This window comes from Dendropsophus ebraccatus, chromosome 8 (assembly GCF_027789765.1).
Source record: "Dendropsophus ebraccatus isolate aDenEbr1 chromosome 8, aDenEbr1.pat, whole genome shotgun sequence".
In the NCBI taxonomy this organism is placed as follows: domain Eukaryota; kingdom Metazoa; phylum Chordata; class Amphibia; order Anura; family Hylidae; genus Dendropsophus; species Dendropsophus ebraccatus.
This window is the reverse complement of record NC_091461.1, coordinates 121,010,640-121,034,358: the sequence shown is the minus strand read 5'-3', so window position 1 is coordinate 121,034,358 and position 23,719 is coordinate 121,010,640. Positions and strand designations below refer to the sequence as shown.

Below are 23,719 nucleotides of genomic sequence, written 5' to 3'. Positions count from 1 at the left end.
TTTTTCCTGCGAGCTGCGTCGCTCTCGTCTTTCGACTTCTTGGATCAGGAACAGTGTAAATGATATTCCAGATGCCTGAAAGATGTCGGCTACTATATGTCATGTTTACTATGTTGCTTTATCTTATTTAGTCTAGTTGGCAGGTGTGTGTGACCTATTATACAGTATAGGCGCCTGGGTTCTGTGTTCAGGGCAGGCGATGTGTAAGTGGAGCCAAAGCGACCCCAATAACCGATTAGCAGGTTAGAAGCGCACGTTCCTTACCTTCATCTTCTGTGCTGTATTGCTGCACAGGGGGTGGGGCTCCCTTAAAGGGAATGTCATCAGACTTCTTTTTTTTTTTTTTTTTTATAAAGTTTTTATGTTAAACTAATTTTTTAAGAATTTTTGGTGACTTTTTTTCTATCTATATTATAAAATCTGATATCTTGTAGTTTTCATTCTCACCACTAGGGCTAAAACTGAGGTGAGACTTTCTGATGAGTCTGTGGGGATAAAAGGAGGCTGCTGTAAAGTGATCTGTACAGCATTGCAGCATCGTGTGACACCAGTAGATAGAGGAGACAATAGCAGCTCCCTATGGAATTGCCTCTTTACAAGTCACAGAGCGCGCTCAGTAATGTCTCACATTCATCTCAGGGTGACAGTCTGTCTATTGTCATCTATGTCCATGAGTCTTGCTATAAAGCATGTCCCTAATTGCTGTTAAAAAAAAGACCAGGCAAGATGGCTGCCCCCATAAGGGTGGGTTCAGACTGAGGAATTCTCGCGGAAAATGTCCGCGGAATTCCGTCAGCTGTCCGCCCGCACATCTGGGCGCCTTTCCGCCGGCCCCATAGACACCGGCGTATTCCGCTATACGCAGAAAGAAGTGTCATGTCACTCCGGCACATAGAATGGTGTCTATGGAGCCGGTGGAAAAGCGCGTTCCCGTGGGGGTGGACAGCTGACGGAATTCCGCTGACCTTTTCCGCGAGAATTCCTCAGTCTAAACCCATCCTAACAATGTACAAAATGTTAAATAAAAAAAAAAAAATTAAAGTCAGAAAATAAAAACAGATTACAATAAAAGAGGAAGTTTTAGGGTACAAACCCACACACCGTATACACAGCAGATACGCAGCAAATACGCAGCAGATTTGTTGGTACAGATTTGATGCTGTGTTCAGTTATTTAGATCTAATCTGCTGCGTATTTGCTGCGTGTTTGCTGCGTATTTGCTGCGTATCGCAGCAGTAAATACGCTGCGTGTACGGTGTGTGGGTTTATACCCTTAGCATCTGACTCTAATCGGTAACAGAAAATTTAGCTGACGCATTCCCTTTAAGGCCCTAGATGAAGCGAATAACAGCCAAATTGGGCAGATATTTCCCCATGTAATAGAGACGAAGATCAGCCGTTGTCTCTCAACACATGTAAAAATCATTGGCCATGGGCCGCACATCTTTCCGTGTAATAGGACATGTGTGGACAATGGCTGACACCGCTAACTGTGTCCTGGCCTCACAATTATCTGTGTCTACGGCCTTTAAAGGTTTAGATTGTGATTGATGGCCAATCTACAAGATATACTATTAATCACTGATTGGCGGGGTGCAGACTCCTGACAACTCTACTGGGGCCCCCGCACTACACAGTGAATGGAGCCGAGAACCCTGCTTGGCCCCCCGCACTACACAGTGAATGGAGCCAAGAACCCTGCTGGGGCCCCCGCACTACACAGTGAATGGAGCCGAGAACCCTGCTGGGGCCCCTGCACTACACAGTGAATGGAGCCGAGAACCCTGCTGGGGCCCCCGCACTACACAGTGAATGGAGCGGAGAACCCTGCTTGGCCCCCCGCACTACACAGTGAATGGAGCCGAGAACCCTGCTGGGGCCCCCGCACTACACAGTGAATGGAGCCGAGAACCCTGCTGGGGCCCCCGCACTACACAGTGAATGGAGCCAAGAACCCTGCTGGGGCACCCGCACTACACAGTGAATGGAGCAGAGAACCCTGCTAAGGCCCCCGCACTACACAGTGAATGGAGCCGAGAACCCTGCTGGGGCCCCGCACTACACAGTGAATGGAGCCGAGAACCCTACTGGGGCCCCCGCACTACACAGTGAATGGAGCCGAGAACCCTGCTGGAGCCCCCACACAACACAGTGAATGGAGCCGAGAACCCTGCTGGGGCCCCCACACAACACAGTGAATGGAGCCGAGAACCCTGCTGGGGCCCCCACACAACACAGTGAATGGAGCCGAGAACCCTGCTGGGGCCCCCGCACAACACAGTGAATGGAGCCAGAAGCAGTTGGCTCAGTTACCCGTGTGCTGGTGGCACCGCATTACTGCAGATCAGCATCTTTTCAGGTGGGCAGGAGAAGATGCCATCCTTGAGCTACATCTGTGAGGTTCGATCTCCTCTTCTACTGGGTTTTCAAGGGAATGGGGTTCCAGAATTCTTTACAATGAGCCATTGCTATGCGTACGACGTTCACACTTTTAGCTTTGGTAGCGCCACTACCCGGACTCCCCTGAGCAGCATCTGTGGGTTTGAATCCCTTCTTGTGAGGGAATGAGGTTAAAGAAGTAGTCCGGGGTCAGACATTTTTCACAATAGTCGGGGAGGAGGTGGCTGCACATAACGACATGCACCTACCTCCCTGGCTCTAGAGCTGGGGTCCTGTCACCCGCTCCGGTTCCCAGTTCTCTGGCTGTTTCTAGTTCTGAGTCAGCCCTGCTTAGCCAGTCAATGGGGTCCTGCCTCGGCCACTGACTAACTGAGCAGGGCTGACTTGTCATGACCCATTTCCCTACTCACACCAGGATGTAGCCAGGGGACTGGGAGCCAGAAGGGGTGACAGAGGACCCCAGCTATAGAGCCAGGGAGGTACGTGCTATGTTATGTTCAGCCACCTCTTTTTTTGAAAAAAATAAAAAATGTCCGACCCCTGACTACTTCTCATTTAAGGCCCTGAACACTTATGCCTTGCGATCCAAAATCCTTACGAATGGTGATACCAGATAGGTTAGGTCCAATGCATCTCATATCCTATTGAGGGCCCCATAGCATAAAATGGGCCATGGCTCTAGACATGTCTACCATCTGGCAGCGGGGTTGCAACAGACAAGAACATTGCATGCAGAATTTTTTTTTTTTTTTGGTCCATCACTCGCACACCAAATAGCAAACGCCGGATCACTAGACATGTGTGAAGAGAAGTAATGATGGTCCATTCTACCTGATCTAAACCGCCTTGGAGTTTAATGGCATTCGACTTATTTCAGGAACAGATTTTTCCCAGTTTGCCTGAATTGTTGAACATCTCTAAAACCTTCTTCCATCATAGGAAACTGAACCTGCGTTGTCGTCAATATTTCTGACACGTCTGGAACCCTCCAGCAAATTGATACATGAAATTCCAGCCTTAATGCCGCGCCGTACCCCCGAATCCCAGAACAATGGCGTGTTTCTTTAATAAGTGATAAATGTGAAGCGAGAGCGGGCAGCGTTGGCATCTCCTCAAAACAAACTAGTTATCCCCCTGAATTGGTTTCATCAAACATCACCTAAAATGTTGTGGATGGCAGGCCCGCAGCAGGGGCCGCCTGTGATAACTGGTTTTCTTTCAGATAAGCCGTTAAGCAGGGGTCACTGTGCTAGAATAAGCGCAGAGAATACGTGTCCGCTGGCAAACATGAGCGAATCTTTGATCACTTTTGTGCGGCACATCAGTCTGGCATTGTGCTTTATACCAACACAACACTATAACAAGCTGAGGCCTTTCAGGCTCTCGATAGCCCAGGAATGTTATTGAAATCATCGCGGTTGCCGATAAGTTAATAGAAGAGGCAAACACTGTTCATTTCATAATACGACGTGTTGTGATTTCCAGCCAAAAGGAATGTAGAGAATCCATGCTTCTTGGCGATGGTATTTTAACTCTTCCATTGCTGATTGGAATATTGAGGGGTGGGTTAAAGAGTAATGAGTAGAGATGAGCGCAACTGGAGCATGCTGGGGTCCCATCATACCAGTGGCTGAAGAAGCTGGATGTAGCCCTAGGGACTCTTGGGAAACATGGATACAGCCTACGGCTGCACATGAATGACATCACTTTTGGCGCTAAAACGCTGATAGGGTGACAGTGGCTTCTTGTGTCTGGAGGTATAAAGCCGCCTCAAGAGTGACGGGGTTAGGAGCCAATTGCTCCTGGCCTGCTCAATCACAGCGCCCCATAAATAACTGTATGTGCTCCTGCTGAAGAGCGCATACAGGTAAAGGGCCAGTGTCAGCACCCGGCAGCACTGGTCTGGGCTGCCATGCCTATGCATCCAGAATTCCGGGCAGATTCCGGATGTGCATGTTGTCCGGAATTCTGCCATAGGGTCCCATAATTTTCAGAGCTATTTTCCAGCACACACACCCTGAAGGTTATCCGTGCACAATAGAACCCTATGGGCCCAGAAATTCACTAAGGTAAATTTCATGGACGTGTCAAGGGGGCCTAAAAATTGTTCATTTATTAAACATTTTTAATTAAAATTGTATGGTCTAGAATTTGACGTAAAAGCAAAAATTTGTTAGGAGAAAACCAAGAGTCTCAAAATAATCCCTCTGCCCGGTGTATGGTGCGTGCGTCTCCTGAAATCCGCTCTGGAAATATAATAGGGCTACGACCCCAAAAGTGGTAGAATGGCGCAGTTTAATAAGACGTAACCCAAAATTTACAGTAATCCAGCGTCTTAACAACTCCGAGCGCGCCAAATCCCCCTCCTCTTCATCTTCTATAAGACAGTCTGAATTGACAAGATTGATATTTGTTAACCAGAGTCTTCATTTTGAAGCTTCATTAAGGGAGTTCTGCTCCTGCCGCCGGATGCAATGAAGAGGGGATTGGTGTTAATCCCTTTCTCTAGCCCTGATTGCCGGCAACTAATGAAATAATCACAGATGACCCAAGAGGGAGCTCCCAGGTGCCGGCACAGGACACGGACATATTGCCTCGCTGCCATCTCCTCTTCTCCTATTTCTGTGGATACTGTATGAACGTCCATGAGCCGCGCGGCCGTCTCCCAAACACAGACCACACAACGGATGGAAACATTGACCTAGTCCTGGGGCGTCCTGTGGGAGGCTGTCGCTTCAAGGAGACATGTGATATCTTCCTTAATAAGAAATTAGATGTTTGCTGTCTTTGTGTAATCCGGTATAGACAGGATTAATGAGTGTGGCGGTATAGCGACCGGAGGACGGGAGAACAAAAACATAAAACAAAAAGACAAAGACAAAAATCTGGGATGGGAAACTAGAAGTGTGTAACATGTATATGGCGGTATTATTTGGGGATTCTACATTAGTGTAATGTAGAAATATTATGGGGGTTATTATGTGGTGTAAGGGACACGGAGTACTGCACAATACTGGGCACTATATGGCGATATTAGAGGGGAACTTTAAAGTGAATGTACCACGACCCTTTATTAAAAAAATATTTGTATCTGACCTGGTTGGCCCCAGCGCATAGACCCTGGTGGCGCATAGACCCTGGTGGCGCATACACCCTGGTGGCGCATAGACCCTGGTGGCGCATAGACCTTGCCTGTATCCCTCCATCTGTGCCAGTTTCTTTATATGCAGATAGGGTCGCTCGGTGCACCCACATTAATAAAGACTTTTAATACAGGGCGCAGTATATAATTTAGTATAGGGTACTATATAGTGGCAGCGTTTGGTTACTGCATTGTATGGCGGTGTAACGTGTGTACTATATAGGAGATCTAGGATCGGATTTTTCTGTGAAGAGGACACAATAAGAGCTTACTGGGGAAAAGATCAGAAGCAACATGAGAAAATACTACTTCACTGAAAGAGTAGTAGATGCTTGGAACAATCTTCCAGCAGAGGTGGTAGGTAAATCTACAGTAACTGGGTGAACCTGCCTGAGATATACATATATCTATCCTAAAGTAATAAGAAGGGAAATACTAAGAGGGCCGACTAGATGGAGCAGTGGGGCGCCTTCTACCCACAATCCTCTGTGTTTCTAGGTCTCTGTTGCTCTTAAAAATTTTTGAGTTTTGTTACTTTATCTTAATGATGTAACACCCCCCCCCCCATATGTATAGATGTCTTCATGTAACATTATAAAAGTTCTTCCCTGAATGTACTTCAAAATATGTTAACTATGTATTCTTATATATCTGTCACTAAATATTATATATCTGTCACTATGTATTATATATCTGTCACTATATATCCTTATTATATATCTGTCACTATATATCCTTATTATATATCTGTCACTATGTATCCTTATTATATATCTGTCGCTATGTATCCTTATTATATATCTGTCACTATGTATTATATATCTGTCACTATGTATTATATATCTGTCACTATGTATCCTTATTATATATCTGTCACTATATATCCTTATTATATATCTGTCACTATGTATTATATATCTGTCACTATGTATCCTTATTATATATCTGTCACTATATATCCTTATTATATATCTGTCACTATGTATTATATATCTGTCACTATGTATCCTTATTATATATATGTCACTATATATCCTTGTTTATCGGTCACTATGTATTATATATCTCTCGCTATGTATCCTTATTATAGATCTGTCGCTATGTATTATATATCTGTCGCTATGTATTATATATCTGTCGCTATGTATCCTTATTATATATCGGTCACTATGTATTATATATCTGTCGCTATGTATCCTTATTATATATCTGTCACTATGTATTATATATCTGTCGCTATGTATCCTTATTATATATCTGTCGCTATGTATTATATATCTGTCGCTATGTATCCTTATTATATATCTGTCGCTATGTATTATATATCTGTCGCTATGTATCCTTATTATATATCTGTCACTATGTATCCTTGTTATATATCTGTCACTATGTATCCTTGTATATTGGTCGCTATGTATTATTATATATCGGTCACTATGTATTATATATCTGTCGCTATGTATCCTTATTATATATCTGTCACTATGTATCCTTGTATATTGGTCGCTATGTATTATTATATATCTGTCGCTATGTATCCTTGTATATTGGTCGCTATATATTATTATATATCCTCCTCTGGTACTCTGCCGCCTCTGGGATGTTTGCGCACCATGAATTGGTCATATCATTTCTGTGGCAATCGTCCCTTGGCTTTTCTTTCTTCTCCAGAGGTCAGGCAGGACCATATTGGCTGACCTCTCTCTATATACATGGACTTCATTGACCTCGCCTGTGTAAACACCCTGGTCATGGAGGTTTATCCATAGCAAAGGACGAAGAGCACATACTCCAGCCTGCCGGCCATTGTGTCCTCTGCCTTAGTGCTTACTATTATCCTTTTATAAGTGACTGTGTATATGACCTATATATCACCTTACATACATATTGTATATGACTAGAGATGAACGAACCTGGAGCATGCTAGAGTCGATCCGAACCCGAACCTTCGGCATTTGATTAGCGGTGGCTGCTGAAGTTGGATAAAGCCCTAAGGCTATGTGGAAATCATGGATATAGTCACTGGCTGTATCCATGTTTTCCAGACAACCTTAGAGCTTTATCCGAATTCAGCAGCCACCGCTAATCAAATACCGAACGTTCGGATCGACTCGGCCCCGAACCCGGTTTGCTCATCTCTATATATGACCTATATATCACCTTACATACATATCGTATATTACCTATGTATCACCTTACATCCACAGCCCTCTATGTCTCCTATATGATTATTACCTATATATCACCTTATATACATATCTTATATTACCTATGTATCACGTTACATACATAGCCCTCTCTCCTATATGATTATTACCTATATATCACCTTACATACATAGCCCTCTCTCCTATATGATTATTACCTATATATCACCTTACATACATAGCCCTCTCTCCTATATATTACCTTACATACATGGCCCTCTATATCTCCTATATGATTATTACCTATATATCACCTTACATACATGGCCCTCTCACTTATATATCACCTTACATACATGGCCCTCTATATCTCCTATATGATTATTACCTATATATTACCTTACATACATGGCCCTCTATATCTCCTATATGATTATTACCTATATATCACCTTACATACATAGCCCTCTCTCCTATATGATTATTACATATATATTACCTTACATACATAGCCCTCTCTCCTATATATTACCTTACATACATGGCCCTCTATGTCTCCTATATGATTATTACCTATATATTACCTTACATACATGACCCTCTATATCTCCTATATGATTATTACCTATATATTACCTTACATACATGACCCTCTATATCTCCTATATGATTATTACCTATATATTACCTTACATACATGGCCCTCTATATCTCCTATATGATTATTACCTATATATTACCTTACATACATGGCCCTCTCTCCTATATATCACCTTACATACATGGCCCTCTCTCCTATATATCACCTTACATACATGGCCCTCTATATCTCATATATGATTATCAAGAATCTTCTATCGGGAAGGTATAATATATGTAGGAATGTCTTTAGGTAAAATTCAAAGTTAATAAAAAGTTACCAGCCTGATCCCCTCTAGGGGTCTTGCCTTGTGGCAGTGCTGCAATTCTTTCCGACAGGATTCATGGCAGATAATGTGCAGCTCCAGCATTTCCAGCAGATACGTAGATGACATTTAAAAAAATAATCTCATTTGCACAAAAATCTCTGCGGAAATTGACCTCTAAAATCTGCATTATGTTCATCTTGGTTTTGGATGTGCTGCAGATTTATTTCAGATTTTCCCCAGTGACCTCAGTAGGCGAGTCAGATCCCACCATTCATCCTCAGTCTTGTGATGTTTGCTGCGTGATCATTGGAGATCTGCTGCAAAATCTGCAACTGCAGTTATTTAAAGGGGAATTTATTTTACTGGTGTCAAGTTATATAGATTTGTAATTTGCTACTATAATCTTCCAGTACTTATCAGCTGCTGGATGTACTGCCTGATTTGGTGTATTCTCTCCAGTCTGACACAGTGCTCTCTGCTGCCACCTCTGTCCATGTCAGGAACTGTCCAGAGCAGCAGCAAATCCCCATAGAAAACCTCTCCTGCTCTGGACAGTTCCTGAGATGGACAGAGTTGGCGTGCCTGAGTGTGCTCGAGGTTCATTCATCTGTTGTCACTACTAAAACTACAGATATGTAATACATTTAAGAGAGCAACCACCGCGCTCTCCCTGAGTTGAGGTCCGGGGAGTTGAGCCAAAACCAATCTAATAATTCTAGTTTTGAAAAACTGCTTAAAGTGTTTAGAGGGGTTTTCTAGTCTAGAAATCCCCACCTTCATGTACCCTCTCAGGGTGAGTCTATAGCGGAGCCCCTCTCAGGGTGAGTTTATAGCGGGGCCCCTCTCAGGGTGAGTTTATGGCGGGGCCCCTCTCAGGGTGAGTTTATAGCGGGGCCCCTCTCAGGGTGAGTTTATAGCGGGGCCCCTCTCAGGGTGAGTTTATAGCGGGGCCCCTCTCAGGGTGAGTTTATAGCAGGGCCCCTCTCAGGGTGAGTTTATAGCGGGGCCCTCTCAGGGTGAGTTTATAGCGGGGCCCTCTCAGGGTGAGTTTATAGCGGGGCCCCTCTCAGGGTGAGTTTATAGCGGCGCCTCTGTTCACCATCTTCTCCTCTTGTCCAGAGTGGATAATGGTCACAAAGAGCGTCACCTCCTCTGGAGGACCCATTCTGTCCATGTAATACACTGATACTCTGATACCATGCAAGGCTTAGTCTCTCCTGCGGCGGCTCTGCAGGCAAAGTCAACGCATAACGCCAGGTTTCCCGACAGATTACAACCAATCATTGAAGCCCAACAAGGCGACCCAGTGCGGAGAACCCCTTTAATGACTACTTTGACCCCTAAATATGCATAAACCTGGATTATCCCTTGCACTGCCCTCCTTGCCTTTTGTTTTAGTCAGGTGTCGTGTAATATAACCCTATCCGTATTATAACCATCTCTTTTACTAACTAGGTGAAAAGAAACGTCTACGATCTCACCAGCATCCCGGTTCGCCATCAGATCTGGGAAGGTTGGCCTCCATCTGCTCAGAGCGACACGGTAAGTTTCCTGCTATCTGTATTGTTCCTTATGGAGATTCCCAGATGGGATGCAGCAGGTTCTTTTTACCCTTAAAGTGTAAGTGATATAAGTTGACGCTTGTTCGCCATCTTTGTTACCTAGATATGAAACTGTGTAGGCGGTGTCGTGGGTGCGTCATAGGAAACAGCGCCATTCATGTTGATACTGCAGCCGATTGAGACGGTGCTGATCATTGAATGGCAAACGTTTCCTTGTTATTTTGATTTCTTAGAGGTGTCATGATCCCACAGGGGCAGGAAAGCAATGAGGTTTCCATTCCATAACCGCAAGCAATAATATTGGAAACTATAACTATTTAAAGGGGTAGTTCACAAAAAAAACAAAATTCTTTCTGATCAACTGGTGCCAAAAAGTGTTAGAGGTCTGTAATTAACTTTATTAAGAGATCTCAAATCTTCCCGTACTTATCAGCTGCTGTATGTCCTGCAGGAAGTGGCATGTTCTTTCCAGCTAAAAATGTAGTAAGAAGCAATGTAAAAATGTAAGAAGTTGTGGACCCCGATCCCTCTCCTGTCAGTACGGGCTTAGCTCCTTCTCGGGGTCTTCCGCGTGCTTGCGTCTATCACCACATACTTAGCAGATCTTGTTTGGATTAGACACAAGCCTTGTTTTTCACGGCCACATTCTCTGCCGATCACAGATAGAGGAGCGCTTTATGGCGCTATATCGGTTCCGCACGAGAGCTTCTGTAAAGCCGGGGCTGTGGTGTATATAGGAGTAAGTTGTAGCTGCCCCAGGGGACATTGTTACTGTGCAAACTACTAACATTTCTTATGCCAAACGCATTGAGAACATAATAGGGCTTCATCCCTGCAGTGGAGAGAGTTCCGGGCTCCCTGCCGGAGTCTCTGGTTGCAGCCGCAGTGGTAATAGTGTGACCTGCAGACATGTCAGCCCGGCTGGGATGCGGTGACAGCGCAGCAGAGAACACAACACTTATTAGCAGGTGTTTTACACACTCCCGGGCAATTTATAAACTTTTATCAAGTACATTTTTTTGCAGTTATTTCAATAAAAATCTTTAAAAAATTACATATTGTTTAAACAAAAATTTTTGGATATATATTTATTTTACTTTTTATATCCAGGATGTCAGACTCTTGGCCCTCCAGCTCTTGAAAACTACAATTCCCATCATTCCTGGCCAGCCAAAGCCTTCAGCTCTCCAGGCATGATGGGAATTGCAGTTTTGCAGCAACTGGAGAGCTGACCAATGTGACACCTGTGCTGATAAGGAGGAGGCTGCTGGAAAGTGATCTGTGGAGCATTACAGCAAAGCGATATAAAGAAGGCAATAGCAGCTCAGCCTTCTCCCTCCCTGTATACCTGTGCAAAGGTCACAGAGCATGCATAAATATATGTCCCATATAAAGAATAGGGTTTGGAGATGTTCATTGTATCCATGTCCCAGAGGCTGTTAAAGGGGTACTCTAGAGAAAAACCGATGTCAGAAAGTTATACAGATTTGGGCTATGTTCACACAACGTATATTTTCATAAACCCACGGCCGTTGTATATGTTACATAGCCGTCTATGGTATCCCAGCCGGAGCGTATACACATGGTATTGGTATATGCTCCAGCTGGGAGCCCTCGCGGCGGCACAAAGAACTGACTTGTCAGTTTTCTGTGGCCGCTATTCATTGAATAGCGGTCGCAGAAACCCATGTCAGTGCACACAGTGGAGCAAGCGGCTGTGGAAGCTCCGCAAGCTCCATAGTGTGCTGTGGGGAGTTCTGATGTGGGTGCACATGGAAGAGCCCGCATCAGAACTGTGCAGCCAGGAAGATCATCCGGCCGGGATGATCTTCTCAGAGACCGGCCATTTCATGACCCGGCTGTGTCACAGAACGGCCGGTCTCTTATGCTGTGGGAACATGGCCTTGTAATGTAATCCTGGTGTATTCTCTCCAGTCTGATACAGTGCTCTCTGCTGCCACCTCTGTCCATGTCAGGAACTGTCCAGAGCAGGAGAGATTTTCTATGGGGATTTGCTGCTGCTCTGGACAGTTCCTGACATGGACAGAGGTGGCAGCAGAGAGCGCTGTGTCAGACTGGAGAGAATACACCACTTCCTGCAGGACATACAGCAGCTGATAAGTACGGGAAGAGTGGAGATTTTTGAATAGAAGTAATTTACAAAGCTGCATAACTTTCTGGCACCAGTTAATATAAAATATTATTTTTAAATATTTTTTTTTTTTTTTTGCTGGAGTACCCCTTTATATCTTCTATGGCACTACTCCAGGAAATATTAAGCAATCGTCTTCCTGTGTAATACATGGACGGGCCAGATCCTCCAGCGAGGGAGTCCCCCTCTATTCTTGTATATGCACTTTTTATGATGGGTGTTATTATATTTCTATATATTATATTGTTACCCTATAGCGGTCAAAGTGTAGAGCGCCGGGCCCACGCGCCGTCTCCTCTCACCGCGCAGCACTAAGCCAGTCCCGGCTCTGACAGTGTGTAATAACCTCCGTCATCCATAATTCATATATTGTTATAAATCATTTAATAAATAACTGTGACTGGGTCTCCCTGCAGACATCGCGGCCCACCTTCCCTCCTCCAGCGAAATCTGCCGCTCGGCAAGACTTGTCAATAGCGCGTCACCTCGAGGGGGAGCGGAGGGGGAGGGGGGGGGCTGCGTCTTCAGAATATTTTCAAGCTGTGACAGTGAAGCTGAGATTCACACAGAGGACAAACCCCCAGAAATCTCATTTTGCACATTAACAGGGGCACTTTTTGGTTTATTTAGTGCAGGAATAATTTTAACACTGTGAATTAATCTGCCGCCTCTAATTAAAGAAGATGTTTATTTTAATCCCCGCAGATTCCGCACTTTTTGTAACCAATTACGTCTCGGCGCGCTCTCCAGCCACCCGGAACGCAACGATCCAATTACTGACGAAAATCCGCTGCCCGTCGTTATTGTTTCTTGTGTCCTAATGATTGGGGGGTGGGGGTGGGGGTGGGGTGTTATTTCCAGAACTTTCTCCATGTATTTTTATAGTCCACCTGATACCCGTGAGCCGGGCGTCTCCTTCCCGCACAGAACGTTGCGCTATTTGATTGAGAAATGAGGAATAGTTTGGAGGAATTGGTTAGAATCGTTTGTAAACAGGCGTTCATATTCCAGGATTGGAGTTGTAGACTTTGAAATATTGCAATTTATTCTTAAAGGGGTATTCCGAGGTCACTGATTTTGTATGATGGGGGATCAGCGTCAGATCCTGATCACACCCCCTATGATGCCTTCATTGTCTATAGTGCTGCTGAAGAGACGGGAGCACTGTCACCTGTCTGGGGGCCTCTATACATGACCAGTCCATTCCAAACAACACAGTCTCTATTCTCTATGGGGGTCCCAGTTGTTGAACCCCCATGATCTTACACTTGGTTGTGGGGTTAAAAGGGAACTCTGAAAAAGAATCAAATCAACTGGTTTCAGAAAGTTATATAGATTTGTAATTTACTGCTATTTAAAAATCTCCAGTCTTCCAGTTCTTATCAGCTGCTGTATGTCCTACAGGAAGTGGTGTATTCCCTCCAGTCTGACACAGTGCTCTCTGCTGCCACCTCTGTCCATGTCAGGAACTGTCCAGAGCAGGAGAGGTTTTCTATGGGGATTTGCTGCTGCTCTGGACAGTTCCTGACATGGACAGAGGTGGCAGCAGAGAGCAGACTGGAGAGAATACACCACTTCCTGTGGAACATACAGCAGCTGAAAAGTACTGGAAGACTGGAGATTTTTAAATAGAAGTAATTTACAAATCTGTAAAACTTTTTAAAAACATTTGATTTGAAAGAAAATTTTTTTGCCAGAGTGCCCCTTTAAGGAGTTTTGGAATCCTGGACATTTATATTTGTAGATCCAATACTTCAAGATGATCCTTGATCTCTATTTTAGTATCACAGCTCGTGTGTGTGTGTGTGTGTGTGTGTGTGTGTGTGTGTGTGTGTATATATATATATATATATATATATATATATATATATATATATATATATATATATATATATATTATATGGATCCTATAGAATAGTTTGCCTCATGTATAGTACTAGGCTGCGGTAGAAGGGATATATGATGCTGTATGATACCGGTGTCAAACTCGGGGCCTCCAGCTGCCGCAAAACTACAATTCCCATCGTGCCTGGACGGCCAAAACGTTAGCTCTCCAGGCATGGTGGTAATTGTAGTTCTGCATCAGCCAGAGGGCCGTTGTGTGACCCCCCCTGCTGTATGGCAATGTGGGGGGCCCTTATTGGATGCGGTAAGCGGTTTATGCAGCCATTGTTGACAGCGCCCCCCCTCCATTGCTGTTGGTAGCCCCTTGTCAGTCAGTAGCCCGGTCCTGGCTGTTGACACAAGCGTGGGAAGCGCAGCCCTCTCCCCTTGCCGTGGGTTCTGTTGACCATTGTGATCAGCATAGAATGAGCAGCCTCCGACTTTATTACTTTTTCAAAGTACAAAATCCAAAAGCTGCAAACCGGGGGCGTCCGAAAAGAGATAAAATTACCGCGCGGGCTTTGAGTGGCAGGCGTACATCAAACCTCGCGGGGCTTTGACAGGCAATGGATAACGTTATTAGACGCCTCTCGCCATAATTGCTGACATTTATCCAGTGTTTCACAGTATTTGCTAATGTATTAATGCAGTCAATCTCTGCCAGGCTTCACATGCCTCCTTAGCCCCGGCTTCTATGGGATCCGCCAATGCGCGGAGACGGGATGCGTTTCGCCGGCTGGTTGCCGTAGCGACAGAGCCCAAAGATAAGCCGAGACAGAGCCCTTTTGTGATTGCTTTTCAGGTGACATTCAGCGGCAGCTTGTGTAGAGTGTCCTTTTATAGTTCCAGTAATTCACAGGATGGTAACCACTTTTCACTTTAACACTTTCTATTCTAGCCGGGAAGCTTTTGTTTCCAGAGCGGACGAGGATCAGCCGCACGTCAGCACACTTGCTTTTCATCAACATTTACCAGCACTTTTGTATTGTTACGTCTATTCTCTTTTTCTTTTTTCTGTTTTGCTCATTTTGCGTTGTGCACTTGTTACTGTCTAGAATCGCAGTGCGGCGTTCCATAGAAAATGAGCTTCATGGTTACCTTAAGGAGAACTTTCCCTATTAGATTGGAGACGCTAATGAGGACGATATGTCTCTGACCTTACTCCTCAGTGCCGTTCCAGTGCTGTCAGCCGTGTGCTCCTTGGTCAGGTAATACCGATAGGAAGACTGTGGGGTGCTAGGACCACTGCCTACCCCCATAGCGCCCATCCGGCCCGCTCCACTCATCAACACTTCAATGGGGTGGGCCGGCCAGGTTGGCGCTATCTGGGCGGGTAGTGTTCCAACACCCCCCCCCCAGTGCTTCTAATGGTGGACTGTGGATCACGTGACTAACTGCACTGGAATGACACCGAGGGTGAAGGTAAGAGACATACTATAAGAGACATACCTTCCTCCTCTGCGTCTCCTGTGCAGCAGAGACGTATCAGCCGGTTCGAGTCGTCTAAACTGCTGATAGTTCCCCTTTAACTTTGTTTTGGAAGAAATAATTGATGGCGGGGATTGTAGCTACAACTAATCCACGTGTTTATTGGGCGCTGTTCACAACACGTTTTTGGTGTACAAACTTCTTACAGAATCTAGACTTATGCCATTGACAGTCATTGTTAAAAATTACATCAGGATGCCCTTGTGTTGGGGAAAAAAAAGTGTTGCTGACTTTACAAAAAGGTCTGCAAATGCATACTGCCCGAACATAAGCCAAACATGCTGCCCAAACATACTGCCCAGACATGCTGCCCGAACATGAGCCAAACATGCCCAAACATACTCCCCAGACATACTGCCCAAACCTGAGCCAAACATGCTGCCCGAACATGAGCCAAACATGCCCAAACATACTCCCCAGACATGCTGCCCAAACCTGAGCCAAACATACTGTGCAGACATGCTGCCCAAACATGAGCAAAGCATACTGCCCAAATAGAAGCCAAAGAAGTTGTAACGTGGCATACGCCAGCACCATTTTCTGATCTAGTCACTAGTATCCTTCACCATCGCCTCAAAAAATGTAGTAATAAAAAAACAAAAAAAAAACGGCACTCACCACAATCCATTAATGGTTATGTATTTAGTATAGTCAGTCAGGGTTCAGCAGCCGCGGGGAGTCAAATACCAAGTGTTCGTGTTCACAGAACGTTGCCAAACCCCAACAATACGGCCTCTACGCTCAACACTACTTGTGATCAGTAAGGGTCCTAGCAACCAGACCCCCACCTATCAGCTGCCCCCTAACCCACCCGATAGGTCATATGTTTTATTATTATTATTTTTTAAAGGGCCCCTATCACTTCATCTGCCCGGCAGGAGCCTCGCTGACAGCATATACACACCATATCCTGCCGCAAAGCTGAAGCTCCATGGAGATACACACACCTCCCAGGTTTCCTTATGATGTATACGGTATACGGTGTGTAATACACAGCCACAGATACATATACACACACCTCCCAGGTTTCCTTATGATATATACGGTATACGGTGTGTAATACACAGCCACAGATACATATACACACACCTCCCAGGTTTCCTTATGATGTATACAGTATACGGTGTGTAATACACAGCCACAGATACATATACACACACCTCCCAGGTTTCCTTATGATGTATACAGTATACGGTGTGTAATACACAGCCACAGATATATACACCTCCCAGGTTTCCTTATGATGTATACAGTATACGGTGTGTAATACACAGCCACAGATACAGACACCTCCCAGGTTATGATGTATACGGTATACGGTGTGTAATACACAGCCACAGATATATACACCTCCCAGGTTTCCTTATGATGTATACAGTATACGGTGTGTAATACACAGCCACAGATACAGACACCTCCCAGGTTATGATGTATACGGTATACGGTGTGTAATACACAGCCACAGATACAGACTCCCAGCCTATTCCAGTAAATATATCGCCTTGGGGCCTTCCTGTCTCTAGAGATAGTGTGACCATTCTCTGGAGCGACCCATGCAGCCATCCTGTTCCAGCGGCGCAGTCCTCAGGCCCGGATACCCTGCTCGCAGTGCGGAGACTATTGGGAGGGGATGGTGAGCAAACTTGTCAAACTCTTCAGCAACGGCCATATTGTCTGATCCCGAACGCTCGCCATTTGATTCCTCTTTGGCTGCAGAAGTTTGAGGCCCCTAGGACTGCCAGGAAAATATGGATGTGGCCTATAGCGACAAATGCCGAGCGTTCCGGTTCCGAGAACATTGCCGGGCCCGATGAGTAGATTGTTCCAGGCTGCCAGAACCTGGGCGGCTGCTTTCTGTTGTTTTATGTCCAGAGAGCGGCAAGGCCGGGAAACACTTACAAATGATAACGTCCCCCATTATAGTGACACAAAATAATAAATCCAGGTACAGTGGCCCAATTACTGAAAATGTCTACTAGACTAGACTGTCTATAGACTAGACAGTCCAAAATGCTTTAGAGTTATCCACGTGATAAAAAAACAAACTTTCAAATCAGCTGTTTTCAGAAAGTTATATATATATATGTGTGTAATTTACTTCTATGGAAAAATCTCCAGTCTTTCAGTACTTGTCAGCTGCTGTATGTCCTGCAGGAAGTGGTGTATTCTCTCCAGTCTGACACAGTGCTCTCTGCTGCCACCTCTGTCCATGTCAGGAAGAGCAGGAGAGGTTTTCTATGGGGATTTGCTGCTGCTCTGGACAGTTCCTGACATGGACAGAGGTGGCAGCAGAGAGCACTGTGTCAGACTGGAGAGAAGACACCACTTCTTGCAGGACATACAGCAGCTGATAAGTACTGGAAGGCTGGAGATTTTCCATAGAAGTTTATAGTGATTTTTTATGGGATCTGTCATTTTTATGATTATTCTATGCAGTCGGCTTTGGTAGTGCACACATATGATGTTATTTATCGAGGACACATAGAATCTACCGCCATGTATATTGCGGTGTGTCAGTAACAGTTACTGCACGATCTGACAGGTACCATCTGCCTCCTATAGTCAGATGTGTAGTGACGGCTATGGGGAATGCCTGGGGTGTATACAGGTGTGGTCTGGACACATTCTTCTGGAGGTGATATTGTCAGTAAACATCCTTCTCATTCGCTGTGTGTTGGCGTCCGTCCATAGACAAGTGAAGCGAACGTTACATGGCGGTGGTTGGATAATAATCACATGTATAGTAGCATCATCTGCTTGTATGGCCGCCATATACATCATCCCATCACTGTATTGCTGCAGCAGCGCCACCACAGGAGATAGGAAGAATTGAAATCAGCGGGGGAGGGGTGATCTCTAGAAGGGTAGAGCTCCCCCGTATTAATAGGGTACTGTATATGAGAGGGGTTTTTCTAAGCTGACCAGGCTTCAGGATTTAATGTAGTGGTTTCCCCAAGAATAAGACTTAAGGCCGGTCCATAGGAAAAGTGGCCGGTATCGGATTTGGGTCCGTTCTTGTACTTCCTCAGTCACCACAATAGGGGGATCCCCTCCCTTAATGGAGCAGGAGCCGAGCACATTGCTCCTCCATTCTCTATGGGTTTGATGGAGTTCAGCGCTCGGCTACCTCCCGGTCTCCCATAGTGAGTGAATAGAGCCGCAGTGAGATGGATCAGGGCAGGTGAGTATGTTCTTTTGGGATTCCCTCACTTACTTTTATATTTTTTGGCAGGCTAAACAATCCCTTTAAATTATATATAGACAGATGTATCCATGGTTAATATTATATTGATGCAACAATTGAGTACACTGAGTTAAAGGAGAAGTGCGCAGGGGGCAAAATAATATAACTGGCCAGGGTTGGGGGAGGGGGGGTATAAAAAAAAAAAAAAAAAAAAAAGACTATGCTTACCGCTCCCAGTGCCTGCACTGTGCTGTATCACAAAGATCCTGGACCCCGCCAGGTGTCGCCCCCCCCAACTTCACACACCTGCCTCTGGTTACACCATGAACCAGGTTCCACATCACAGCCGGGTGTATTTACCCTTCTCAGCCAATCGGTGTCCTGTCGCAGTCACTGACTGGCTGAGAGGAGCATCCATTGGCCGGATCGTGACGTAGCCGGAGGGGAGCTTAGAAGGCAGCCGGTGGGGTCCAGGAGCGGGACGCAGCTCTGCACGGCCATCAGGACAGGTGACTATAACATGTTATTTATTTTCCCCTCACCCCCTGCCTGTAATGATTTTTAATTTCCCAGATATAAATATTTATTATTTTTTTTTTTATTATTTATTATTATTTTTTTTTATTATTATGATTATATTTTTTTGAAAGTGATTGCTCAGCCTGCCAATTTTTTTAAAATTAAGGGAATCATAAAAACACACACACGCGTGTCCTTGTATGTATGTATGTATGTATGTATGTATGTATGTATGTATGTATCTGTGTGTGTGATTCTTCCACCCTGGCCATTGTGCTGTCTCTCCGTCTGTCCGTCCCGGTATACTACATTCCGTCAGTAACGTCGCTCCGGATTCTTCGCACAGCCTGTGATAACAAGTTTGGATTTCCTGCTCTTGACACTGTAGTACGGGCTAAATTAGAAACTTTTTTTTTTCTTTACCTCCCTTTAAACCTGTGATAAGTAATTGCCACTGTTATCGACTCAGCACAGCGCTAATTTGAAGTGACGTGCCCGGACTGGCCTGTAACATGAAGAGCCACAACAGGTGTGAGAGGTGCGGCTTTGGGGACCGGCTGAACCCTGAGCTGGAGGAAAATAGCAGAGTGAAATGAACCTTAAGTAACGCTGTCAGGAGCGATTATCCTCGAATGGGAGCAGTGCTGCTGGCTGTATACCCTCCCGCAGATACGCCCTGCGCCTTTATCCGTTATCCTGCACCAATAGGAATTCCTTCTACCTGCTGGAAATAGCTTTGTGGAGCTCGGCAGCGTACGTGCGTTCTGGGCAGACGCCGAGCGAAAACACCAAATATTTACCACATGTTTATGTAAACAAAAAAGGAAAAATAAATCATCAAATATATGTAAGGCTGGGTTCACACTACGCTTTTTCAATCTGTTTTTTTGGAAAAAACGGATACGTGTGTGTATCCATTTTGATCTGTTTTTTTTATTGAATTCCATTATAACATTTTTTTATCAAAACAGATCAGTTTTTTCAACGTACACAAAAACGTAGTCGACCTCATTTTGTGTCCGTTAAAAAAAAGGCTCCGTTTTGATCCTTTTTTTTTTTTATAATGGAATTCAATATAAATACGGATCAAAACGGATGCACACACATGCATCTGTTTTTTTCCATCCGCTTTTTGCAAGAAACGGATGAAAAAAAACAGATTGCAAAAACATAGTGTGAACCCAGCCTTAATGAGTACTTGCTATGGCTGGGCTCACACTGCAGTGCTTGCAACCCGATTTGCCAAAAACGGATGAAAAAAACAGATAAAATTATGTGCATCCGTTTTGATCCATTTTTCCATTGGCTTCCTTTAAGGAACAAAAAAAGGATCATAACGCTTCCATTTGTTGAAACGTACACAAAAAACGTAGTTGACCTGAACAATGCTTTTCAATCAGTTTTTTATTTTAATAATGGAAGTCATTGGAAAAACGGATCAAAACGGATGCGCACAAATGCATCTGTTTTTTTGCAAAGAAGAATGAAAAAAAATTCTGGTGAAAAAGCAGATTCATTAGTGTGCATTCGTTTTGATCCGTTTTTCTATTGCTTTCCATTATAAAAAAAATTAAACACGCCTCGGGGGGTTTTTACCATGCACAAAAACATTGCTGACCATTTTTTTGTGTACACTAAAAAAAAAAAAAAAAGCTTTTTAATGTTTTTTGATTTGAAAACTACTTAAAGGGATCCTCACGTGAATTGTTTTGCTTTCAAATCATCTGTCAGAACATTATACAGATTTGTAATTTACTTCCATTTAAAAATCTGCAGTCTTGCAGTACTTATCAGCTGCTGTATGTCCTGCAGAAAGTGGTGTATTCACTCCAGTCTGCCACTCCAGTGCTCTCTGCTGCCACCTCTGTCCATGTCAGGAACTGTCCAGAGCAGGAGAGGTTTTCTATGGGGATTTGCTGCTGCTCTGGACAGTTCCTGACATGGACAGAGGTGGCAGCAGAGAGCACTGTGTCAGACTGGAGAGAATACACCACTTCCTGCAGCACATACAGCAGCTGATAATTACTGGAAAACTGGAGATTTTTAAATGGAAGTAAATTACAAATCTGTATAACGTTCTGACAGATGATTTAAAAAAAAAAGTAGAAATAAAAATTTGTTGGAGTATCGCGTTCAGTATAATTTACATAGAATTTTGTTATAATCGGCTGAACACAGAATCTTTACAGGATTGATCCAATTTTTCACAACAAGTAAACGTTAGAGCGAGCTTTAAGTTTTTCTCTAAATCAGTTAGTAAATGTGTGTGTCTGGGTCCGTGAAGAATCCACCAGTCATGTATAGTTGCGGATTATCCCAGGGATTACAGCATAAAGCACTGAGTGTTCTGTATCTGCAGTAATATCCGCTAATAACGCCGCATTGTAATTAGGGGAAGCGAGCGGCAGCAGCGGCGGCGGGTGCCCGCAATAGGGCGAGCCTTTACACCGGGCCAGTCCCAACAGGTCCTGCTCCATCTGTAACCAGAACTGAGAATCTGCCTGTTCCAGCCTGCGAATTCTACCACATTTCCTGCTGCCACAAGGCATTGGTATTACGCTGCGGCGGCGCCTGTCCGTGTTCTGCCTGGACGCCATATTATCACATGGGGGGAATGGTGTGTGATGGCTTCATGGGGTCTGGTATCAGGGTTACATAGAAGAAATACTAATAATATAGATGGATGATACAGAGGTAGGATATAGATAGGATATAGATAATAGAATACAGAGAGATGATATAGATATAATAAAGATAATATAATAATACAGAGGTATAATAGATGTGTAATACAGAGATAGGATATAGATAATAGAATATAGAGAATATAATAATACAGAGATAGAATATAGACATGATATAGATAATGTAATAATACAGAGATAGGATATAGATAATATAATACAGAGATAGGATATAGATAATATAATACAGACATAAAATATAGATGGGTAATAATACAGAGCTAAAATATAGATATAATATAATAATACAGAGCTAGGATATAGATAGGATATAAGTGGGTAATACAGAGATAGGATATAGATAGAATATAGAGAATATAATAATACAGAGATAGGATATAGATAGAATATAGAGAATATAATAATACAGAGATAGAATATAGACATGATATAGATAATGTAATAATACAGATAGGATATAGATAATATAATACAGACATAAAATATAGATGGGTAATACAGAGATATAATGTAATAATACAGATAGGATATAGATAATATAATACAGATAGGATATAGATAATATAATACAGACATAAAATATAGATGGGTAATAAAACAGAGATATGATATAGATATAATATAATAATACAGAGATAAAATATAGATAGGATATAGATAGAATATAGATCGGTAATACAGAGCTAGGATATAGATAGAATATAGATCGGTAATACAGAGATAGGATATAGATATAATATAATAATACAGAGATAGGATATAGATGTGTAAGCTGGAGATGGGCTGCAGATCTGTCCGGTTTTCTCATTGCTTCTCCTTCTCTCTTACAGATGACGCTGGCCTCATCCGGACTCACCTTCCCGTGTCATCGGCTCACAGTGGGCCGGAGGACGTCTCCTGTACAGACCAGAGAGCAGTCAGATGAGGTAATGGTCTCCTATAGGCCGAGGAGCCGTCACACATGGACACTATGTGGCTGTAATCTCTGTATACTTTATAATGGACTCAGATTATAATATCTTCTATATCTAGTGTTTCCATTGCAACTTAAAGGGAACCTATCAGCCCGGCTAAGGTGGCGGACCTTGGCATTCTTAACCCTCCCTGCAAGTCCCGGTCCTGGGGCAGAGAAATCACAGCCTGAAGCTGAGCGCGTGCATTATGCAAATCAATAGAGATGAGTCCGACGTCCATTGAAAATGACTGAAGCAGTAAAGTTCTATGGACGTTGGACTCATCTCTTATGATCTGCATAACGCACGCGCTCAGCTTCAGGCCGTGATTTCTCTGCCCCAGGAGCGGGACTTGCAGGAAGTGTTAAGTATGCCGGGCTCTGTGGGGGGGGGTCCTCTTTAAAGGGAATCTGTCATATGTGGCCTTAAAAGAGGGTGGTATATACTAGTGACAGAAATTCTGAACAGATGGGTGTATTACTTCCATCTTTCTGTTCAGCCGTTCTTCTAATATGCAGGAGAATGGGCTTTGTGCTGCGCCACCCTTGGCACCTGCCCTTCAGATGTTGATTGACAGCTGTAGGATTGATTGATTGGCTGTCTGTGTTAGCGCCTCTTTACAGTACAGTGTAGTATTATATGTTCTGTGCTACTATCTATCTATCTATCTATCTA

The 23,719-nt window shown here is 44.0% G+C and overlaps 1 protein-coding gene across 1 annotated transcript in view; it reads left to right on the top strand.

The window, feature by feature from the left end:
- FAF1 (Fas associated factor 1) overlaps positions 1-23,719 on the top strand; it is a 182,297-nt gene that overhangs the window by 85,503 nt on the left and 73,075 nt on the right. The window contains exons 8-9 of the mRNA XM_069981585.1: positions 10,053-10,139; positions 22,922-23,017. Coding sequence (XP_069837686.1) covers positions 10,053-10,139; positions 22,922-23,017 — 183 coding nt within the window. The remainder of the gene's footprint in view (positions 1-10,052; positions 10,140-22,921; positions 23,018-23,719) is intronic.